At 44.8% G+C, this 9,998-nt stretch overlaps 1 protein-coding gene across 1 annotated transcript; it reads right to left on the reverse strand.

Annotated features, from left to right (window-relative positions):
• Positions 1-1,781, reverse strand: LOC125580749 (zinc finger CCCH domain-containing protein 13-like). The gene is made up of 4 exons (XM_048745807.1): positions 1,573-1,781; positions 1,288-1,478; positions 903-960; positions 1-240 (listed from the first exon to the last, which is right to left on the reverse strand). Exons 1-4 carry the CDS (start codon positions 1,771-1,773, stop codon positions 52-54), a joined length of 639 nt encoding a protein of 212 aa, XP_048601764.1. The 5' UTR covers positions 1,774-1,781; the 3' UTR covers positions 1-51.
• Positions 1,782-9,998: the final 8,217 nt, after the last annotated feature.

Consider the following 9,998-nt stretch of genomic DNA (forward strand, 5'->3'; position numbering starts at 1 on the left):
TAAAATAATAATACAACATATAATATAATAGTCGATACGGTAACAAAAGGCCTAAAAGCCCAACATCGATAACATCCGAAATATAAAATACGATATAAACCAAAAGTCTGAAATAGGAATAACGTAGGCGATAAAAGTCCAAAGGCCTGGAGGCCCGATAACGATAAAAGCGATAAAACGATAGAAGCCCAAAAGCCCAATAGCACCAGTCCGATAATCACTCCTGCTCGTCGGTCTCACCTGAAAGGGGGAAATAAGGAGGGGTGAGCGACAGGGGAATCGCCCAGTGAGGTATGGGATGCTAAACCGCAAACCACTGACTCAGTTCATAGCACTACAACTATGTAGGCATAGCTCTAGCATGAGACAATCACGGTGCCTATTACACCACACAGAACAATCACATATGTCTAGTGGACTAGACATGATACAACCAATGCGATAATAGCATATCACATTTCCTCATAAGGATATATATACTTTACAGGCGTCGCTAGCACAGTAGTCCACACTGCACCCCGCAAATCTCTAAGGCGTCGTAAGTACAAACGTCTCTGTACCCCCGCAAATCTCCACAAACATGGCAGCCAGTGCAAACGTCTCTGCACCCCGCAAAACTCCTCAAACATAGGCAGCCAGTGCAAACGTCTCTGCACCCCGCAAATCTCCAAAACATGGACTCGTATATATATATACATATATATAACAATTCTTAACATCAATCATTTCAATCAACCGTTGAATCCTCTATTATCCTATTTCCGGTTTAACAATCAATAATAATAATAAACAAGCAAGACTCTCAAACAGACTCGATTCACAGAGACGGATCATGTTTCGAAACTAAACTTTCCATAACGGTAGTACTAAACTAGCTCGGGATTTAACGGAGTAGCCCTCACCTTAGCAATGAAGAGAAGTGGTATATATGAACTCCAGCTGCTCAAATGGACTCCAAATCTGAAATCAGATCGAAATTTCGAGTCAGAACGCCTTTCGAACGGTTTAAAACGGGTATTTACGGAAAAGTCAACCCGCTGGTCAAAGATCAATTATTTAATTAATTAATTAATTGATTAATTAATTAATTAATCCGGTTTTCCCTAACCGATTACCAATTGATTTTAACCGACCGGTTTAACCTAACCGAATCGAAATCGATTTAAACCGGTCAAACCACCGGTTAACCGAGTCAACCGAGTTGACTCACCGGGTCGACTCGGCCGAGTTGGCGAGTCGCCGGCGAGTCACCGGTGTCGGTCATCGGCGGCGACGGCGGTGGCTTACCGGTAAGTTGGCCGGCGGCGACGGCGGAGCTGCGGCGGAGAACGGTGGTCCGGCGGCGGCGCTGCGGCGGAGGACGGTGGTCCGCGCGCGGAGGTGAAACTTCCGGAGGCGCGTACGGCTTCGTCCGGGCTCCGATCGTGACGCGGTTGGTGTCTACGGCTTCGTCTTGACGAGAGGAACACGATGATGGCCTTGGATGCACGAAATTCACTTCGGTTAGAAAGTTATGACCGATTTACTAAAACGACCGAAACATAACTCAAACACATGGCGGTTTCCGGTTACCTCGAGCTGCGGTTGATGGTGATGACGAGCTTGACGACGTCCTGGCGTGCGGTGGCTCCGGCGAGGACTCCTGGTGAGCTTTCTCTCTCTCTCTCTCTCTCTCTCTCTCTCTCTCTCTCTCTCTCTCTCTCTCTCTCTCTCTCTCTCTCTTTTTAAAGAAACCAAATGTGGCCTTTGGGGATAGTTTGGGGTTGGGGTCATTACAATTCTCCCCCACTTACAAGGAATTCGTCCCCGAATTCAATTTATAAGCTGACATGCCCAATGTCCCGGAAAAGCTCCGGATAATCAATCCTCATCTGGGGCTCGGACTCCCAAGTCTCCTCCTGAATACCATCTCTCTCCCAACGAACTTTGACCAACATAGTCATCATACCATCATCTGCTCTCACTTGGCGATCCAATAGCTCTACTGGCTGACACGGCGCACACAAATTCCTACCAAGGTCACTGGGCGGCTGCTGCAAAATGAGCTCTGGTTCTCTCACGACTTTCCTCAAAACTGAAACATGAAACACGTCATGGAAATCTGATAACTCTTCGGATAAATCCAATCGGTAAGCAACTGCTCCAATTCGCTCCAAAATGGGATATGGTCCCATATATCTCGGTTTAAGCTTCTTCAGCTTCCGAGTCTTAGATCCTCCCTGAAATGTCCTCATTTTCAGGTATACCAGGTCGCCAACCTGGAACTCCAAATCTTTACGCCGCTTATCTGCATAACTCTTCTGACGGTCATGGGCTTCCCTAAGCCGCATCTTAAGCATCTCAACCTGCTCAACTGTCTCTTGAACCATTGCAGGTTCTATCTCATGTCGCTCCCCCACTTCGGTCCAACAAAGCGGTGTGCGACAAGGCCTACCATAAAGGGCCTCATATGGCGCCATCTTAATGCTCGAGTGATAACTATTATTGTAGGCAAACTCCGCTAGGGGTAGGTACTTTGCCCAACTCCCTTCCCAATCCAAAACACAAGCTCTAAGCATATCCTCCAAAGTCTGAATCGTCCTCTCTGACTGACCGTCTGTCTGCGGGTGATACGCCGTACTCATATGCACTTTCGTCCCAAGCGCCTTCTGGAAGGCTCTCCAAAAGTCAGACGTAAACTTTGTATCTCGATCTGATACAATGCTGACAGGAACTCCATGCAATCTCACAATCTCGTTGATGTAACTCTGTGCTAACTGATCAGCTCTGTCCGTCTTCTTAATAGCTAGAAAATGGGCTGACTTGGTAAGTCTATCCACGATTACCCAGATGGCATTCTTTCCTCCTAAGGTGGTTGGCAACCCCGTCACAAAATCCATAGTTACCATGTCCCATTTCCACTCTGGCAATGGCAGGTTCTGCAATAACCCGCTAGGCACCTGATGCTCGGCCTTGACCATCTGACACGTCTGACACTGCGATATAAATGAAGCAACATCCCTCTTTATGCCAGGCCAATGATAATAACGCTTGAGATCCTTGTACATCTTGGTGTTTCCTGGATGAATAGAGAAACGCGAGTGGTGTGCCTGCTGCAAGATTTCCTTTTTTAACAACTCATCATTAGGCACACAAACCCGGTTCCGATACATGAACATCCCACTCGAAGCTGTATGATATCCAATACTCTCAATCTCGATCTGCTTACACAAAGCCTTATCTGCATCCTGAGCCTTACGCACTTTCCATAACAAATCTGCTTGCTCCACAGCCTCGAGGCCAACTGCCTCTCCCTCTACAGTAACTGCACATAATCTTAGACTAGCAAGTGTCCCAGTAAGCTCCTGGACCTCTTTGGTTCCCGATATATCGCTTCTGCGCCTACTCAAGGCATCCGCCACATGATTGGCTTTTCCCGGGTGATATGTGATCTCCAAATTGTAGTCTGCTAACAACTCCATCCATCTACGCTGCCTCAAATTCAAGTCCGTTTGCGTAAATATGTACTTCAGACTCTGGTGGTCCGTGAAAATCTTCACCTTCTCTCCATACAAGTATGACCTCCAGATTTTTAATGCAAATACAACTGCTGCCAACTCCAAATCATGAGTAGGATAATTGGCCTCGTGAGGCCTCAACTGTCGTGATGCATAGGCAATGACCTGACCTTCCTGCATCAGTACACATCCCAATCCGGTGCCTGACGCATCTGTGTAAACATCATATGGTATCCCTGGCCTCGAGAGTACCAAAACTGGCGCATGGGTCAGTTGTCGCTTCAACTCAGTGAAACTCCCCGAACATTCCTCTGTCCAATCAAACTCGGTGTCTTTTCCTGTTAGTCGTGTCATTGGCTTTGCAATGCTAGCAAAATTGTTGACATAATTTCTGTAGTATCCTGCCAAACCGAGAAAACTGCGGATCTCCGTCGCATTCTTAGGTGTCGGCCACTCTGAAATGGCGCTAATCTTCTCCTGATCTACGGCAACTCCCGCTTCTGAAACCACGTGACCCAAAAATCCAATCTTCTTCTGCCAAAAGCTACACTTGCTCAGCTTGGCAAATAACTGATGTTCCCGAAGCTTACCCAACACAATCCGCAAATGTTCAGCATGCTCTCCTCTACTCCGAGAGTAAACCAAGATGTCATCTATGAAAACGATCACACACTTATCCAAGTGCTCACGAAATACATCATTCATAAGCTTCATGAACGCGGCTGGTGCGTTTGTCAACCCAAATGGCATCACCACAAACTCGTAATGTCCATAACGGGTACGGAATGCCGTCTTCCGCACATCTCCCTCAGCTATTGCAATCTGGTGGTATCCCGATGCCAAGTCAATCTTAGAGAACCATGAAGCTCCCTGCAACTGGTCCAACAACTCGTCGATACGCGGGAGCGGGTACTTATTCTTGATGGTCACTTTGTTCAAACCTCTGTAATCTATACAAAGTCTGAAACTCCCATCTTTCTTCTTCACAAACAACACTGGTGCTCCCCACGGTGACGTGCTTGGCCTGATAAACCCCTTATCAGATAGCTCCTCCAATTGTTTCTTTAACTCTGCCATCTCAGTTGGTGCGAGACGGTATGGAGCTCGTGAAATTGGTGCTGCTCCTGGCTCTACTTCTATTGTAAGAACGTCCGCTCTAGCTGGTGGTGGCCCTTTTAAAGGCTCAAAAACATCCTCGTACTCGGCGACCACTGATATATCATGCAGCTTCTGCTGACCGTCCTCCTTAGCCATCGAAATTGTTGCCAAAAATCCCTCTGCTCCACTTTCCAATAATTCTTCTGCACGCAACATGGATACGATAGGAATTTCCCGGTGTGTCTGAATTCCCTCGAAAATGATCTTTCCTTCTTCTCTAGGGATATTAACTCTTGCCTTCGGACAATCCAAGATTACTCGATGTCGCGACAGCCAATCCATCCCAAGTATAACATCGTAGGAGCTCATCTCTATCTCCGTCAAATCTCCGAGCAACTCGACTCCTCCAAGTAGAACTGGTACATCGTGATAAATGCCAACTGCACCCAACTTCTCCGTGCCGACAGTCTGGATCTGCTTAGCCTTCGGTTCAAAGACTCCCCGAAAAGACCAAGACTGGACTAAGCGCGGACTCACAAAACTATGAGAGGCTCCCGTGTCGAATAAGGTGTGAGCTGACTTTCCTCCAACCGAAACCGATCCTACACAAGATTTTGCTAACTACACATGGCATCCACAAACCAAATTACTCAAACACAACAATTATGAAAAAGTCACATACCCGCTATCGGCTCAGCTCCCTGGGGATCTCCAATTGCAAAGACCCGTGGAGCGATGGCTGGACGCTTCGGTGGTGGTGGAAGCGCTGCATTGCCTCTCCTCGGACAATCTCTGTAGATGTGACCCGGCTGGTTGCAGCCGTAACAGTCCCTCGCTGCCACTGCTGGTGCTACTGCTGCTGCTGGTGTTGCAACCTGAGTTCGTGGTGGCTTCCTACAGTTCTTCGCAAGATGCCCAAACTGATCGCAATTATAGCACTGGAAACATTCCCCAAAATGGTGGCGACGACAACGCCCACAACGGGGTGCTCCAGTCTGCTCCCAAGGCCTCTTCTGCGACCCCGAAGCCCCTCCTGCCTTAGGCTGAACTGCTTTGGAGAACTTCTGCTCCTCGCCCATACATTTCTCCTGCACAGCCGCCTTCTCTACCAGATCCTCCAAACTGGTGTAGGTAACCACACTGCACCTACCACGAAGTTCTACTCGCATCCCATCTAAGAACCTCCTGATCAGATCCTCCTCATCTATGTTGTTACCCACAAATCTGCGGAGTTGGTTAAACTCCCGCTCATACTCCCTGACAGACTTTGCACCCTGCCTCAAATGCTCGAAATCATTCTTCTTCTCATGCAAAGCTTCCCTCGGAAAATACTTCTTGTTGAACGCATAAAGAAAATCATCATATGTCAGCTCACCACGGTGCATCAATCTCACTCCATCCCACCAGATTGATGCATCTCCGCGCAAATACAACTCAGCGATGTTTAGCTTGAGCCTTGGTGGGCACGAGATGGTCTTCAAACACTTATCCAAACTGTGCTTCCAATCGTGAGCAACTGTAGGTTCCGTCGTTCCAGTGAAATGCTCCAAACTCACATACTTCATCTGTCCCAACACCCTGATAAATGTCTCATCAACCTCGGGCACCTGAACTGGGAAAGCAGGTGGCGGCGGTGGAACCTGAAAAACTCCTGGAACCGGCTGAACAGGAACCTGAGGGTACTGTTGGACTGGAGCCGGCTGATGTGGAACCTGATGATAATGCTGAACCTGAACTGGTGGAGCCTGCTGCATGCGAATCTGCGGACCCTGCTGCACTGCAGCCATTGTCTGGCAATCTCCTGAGCAGCTACTCGGGCAGCCTCCTGGGCAGCTTGCTGGACTGCCTCCTGTGCAGCCTGCCTAGCGGCATCCTGAACCATCTGTCTCAAAGCATCCTGATCAATAGGCGGAGCCGCCTGCTGCTGAACTGCGGGCTGGACATGCTCATCTTCAACCTCTCTAGCAACTCTGGGAGTCTGAGTACGAACAACTCTCTTCCTGGGCGCCATCTGAAGGAAAAGCGAAAAAGTTAACTTATGCCGATCTCTGGATACCAACATTTAAGAAGTAGTGATACCGAACGGAAAGGTGCGATTTATTTTCATTTTCAAAACTCCCAAATCCCCAAAATATTTTGAAATCGTCTAAAACCGTTTAAACCGAATAAAACCGAGTCTCCAAAATCGCCATCCCGGGTCGGAGCCGGGACGGAACCCGCTCTGATACCAAAATGTGACACCCCGATTTACATAATAAAATGTTACGATAAGTAAATAGCTCTGATACCAAAATGTGACACCCGCCACTTTCAAAATAAAATAAATTGATAAAAGCGAAAATAAAATAATAATACAACATATAATATAATAGTCGATACGGTAACAAAAGGCCTAAAAGCCCAACATCGATAACATCCGAAATATAAAATACGATATAAACCAAAAGTCTGAAATAGGAATAACGTAGGCGATAAAAGTCCAAAGGCCTGGAGGCCCGATAACGATAAAAGCGATAAAACGATAGAAGCCCAAAAGCCCAATAGCACCAGTCTGATAATCACTCCTGCTCGTCGGTCTCACCTGAAAGGGGGAAATAAGGAGGGGTGAGCGACAGGGGAATCGCCCAGTGAGGTATGAGATGCTAAACCGCAAACCACTGACTCAGTTCATAGCACTACAACTATGTAGGCATAGCTCTAGCATGAGACAATCACGGTGCCTATTACACCACACAGAACAATCACATATGTCTAGTGGACTAGACATGATACAACCAATGCGATAATAGCATATCACATTTCCTCATAAGGATATATATACTTTACAGGCGTCGCTAGCACAGTAGTCCACACTGCACCCCGCAAATCTCTAAGGCGTCGTAAGTACAAACGTCTCTGTACCCCCGCAAATCTCCACAAACATGGCAGCCAGTGCAAACGTCTCTGCACCCCGCAAAACTCCTCAAACATAGGCAGCCAGTGCAAACGTCTCTGCACCCCGCAAATCTCCAAAACATGGACTCGTATATATATATACATATATATAACAATTCTTAACATCAATCATTTCAATCAACCGTTGAATCCTCTATTATCCTATTTCCGGTTTAACAATCAATAATAATAATAAACAAGCAAGACTCTCAAACAGACTCGATTCACAGAGACGGATCATGTTTCGAAACTAAACTTTCCATAACGGTAGTACTAAACTAGCTCGGGATTTAACGGAGTAGCCCTCACCTTAGCAATGAAGAGAAGTGGTATATATGAACTCCAGCTGCTCAAATGGACTCCAAATCTGAAATCAGATCGAAATTTCGAGTCAGAACGCCTTTCGAACGGTTTAAAACGGGTATTTACGGAAAAGTCAACCCGCTGGTCAAAGATCAATTATTTAATTAATTAATTAATTGATTAATTAATTAATTAATCCGGTTTTCCCTAACCGATTACCAATTGATTTTAACCGACCGGTTTAACCTAACCGAATCGAAATCGATTTAAACCGGTCAAACCACCGGTTAACCGAGTCAACCGAGTTGACTCACCGGGTCGACTCGGCCGAGTTGGCGAGTCGCCGGCGAGTCACCGGTGTCGGTCATCGGCGGCGACGGCGGAGCTACGGCGGCGGCTTACCGGTAAGTTGGCCGGCGGCGACGGCGGAGCTGCGGCGGAGAACGGTGGTCCGGCGGCGGCGCTGCTGCGGAGGACGGTGGTCCGGCGGCGGCGCGTGGAACTCACGCGCGCGCGGAGGTGAAACTTCCGGAGGCGCGTACGGCTTCGTCCGGGATCCGATCGTGACGCGGTTGGTGTCTACGGCTTCGTCTTGACGAGAGGAACACGATGATGGCCTTGGATGCACGAAATTCACTTCGGTTAGAAAGTTATGACCGATTTACTAAAACGACCGAAACATAACTCAAACACATGGCGGTTTCCGGTTACCTCGAGCTGCGGTTGATGGTGATGACGAGCTTGACGACGTCCTGGCGTGCGGTGGCTCCGGCGAGGACTCCTGGTGAGCTTTCTCTCTCTCTCTCTCTCTCTCTCTTTTTAAAGAAACCAAATGTGGCTTTTGGGGATAGTTTGGGGTTGGGGTCATTACAAATAGTTTCAAAACACATGCAATACCAATAAGGTGATGGCAGGACAAATTAGTAGTAGGAGTAGCATAGATGAATCAAAGGAAGAAGAAGGTGGACTCACTTTCCAACAACATTTGAGTCAGAGAGAAACTGCACTGATGAAAATTATGTTGATGAGGAAACATCCTGCCATCATTAATTTATTAATTTAAACAACACAACTATTTCAAAATTTCTAATTGGAATTACAATTATAATTAATTTAAACAAGTTAGGACCAATTCTTATTTTCATATGATGTAAGATGTTTTAAACTCTATAGTTTCATTTTTTCATTCTAACCAAGTTGTCTCGATTATAGTTTTTGACATCTATATTTATGTACTTTTGATATTTGATTTTTAGTTGGAGTTCTATGTTTTCCTTTCTTCTTTGAGTTTGAAATACTAGGAGAAAATCGGTTTTGTTACATGGAGTTTTGGAATTATGAATTAGGTATTCTGAATTTTTTCAATAGTTATTTCACGTGTATGTTTTACTACTGTTTAATCTATAAGAAAAATATGCTTTTATATTAAGTTTAGAGAGTTGCCTATGTAATCATGTTATGAACATGTGTTTAATGGTTTAGTTTATATAACGGCTAAAGTAGATATATTTTTTAATGAATAATTAGATTTATCATTATGTAATTAACCATAAATTAACTTTAATAATAAAACTATCATTATCTATTGTTTCTTTTATTAAAAGTAAACTTATGAAATATTAAGATAAGGAAATGTATATATTGATCAAGTAAACCAATGAAATATTATCATTATCTCAATTTGTTTTTTTTTTAAGTTTTCTTCTAAATTATCATCGAACTTTAGTTTTTATTTAATTTTTATTTATTTTGTTCTTACTTGGATTTTGTGTGTGTTTTAGTATTTTTTTTGGTGATTTAATACATGTTTCTGGTTCAAAAATAAAAGGTAGATTAAGAAAGACCAAAAGTTCACATTCTTACTTTACTTAATGTGTGGAATATTTGATATGTACTATGCTCTTACGGTCTCATAATTTTATAGCTTTCCTTTGTGTTAAGGAGACGTAGACCGAAATAAAAATCGAAGAAAACTAAAATGATTAAGAATATAAAGAATAAGTTATCATGATGTTTAAATCATATTACATATATTAATAATTATTTGTAAAATGATTATGCCCGCATGTGCGGGCAAAACACCTAGTTTAATTGTTAATTAAGGGTAGTAAAATGACTAAAACTCCATTAGTGAAATATATTTAAATTATCTTTCTTATTAAACCA

This window comes from Brassica napus, chromosome C1, assembly GCF_020379485.1.
Source record: "Brassica napus cultivar Da-Ae chromosome C1, Da-Ae, whole genome shotgun sequence".
NCBI lineage: Eukaryota > Viridiplantae > Streptophyta > Magnoliopsida > Brassicales > Brassicaceae > Brassica > Brassica napus.

Bases quoted from the DNA above. Each gene is read 5' to 3' on its own strand.
- LOC125580749 (XM_048745807.1), bottom strand. From the start codon at position 1,773: ATGACCCCAACCCCAAACTATCCCCAAAGGCCACATTTGGTTTCTTTA. The intron at 1,479-1,572 runs GTAACCGGAAAC...CGTGCATCCAAG, and splicing joins ACCATCAACCGCAGCTCGAG to GCCATCATCGTGTTCCTCTC. The intron at 241-902 runs GTGAGGGCTACT...TCCCCCTTTCAG, and splicing joins CACTTCTCTTCATTGCTAAG to GTGAGACCGACGAGCAGGAG.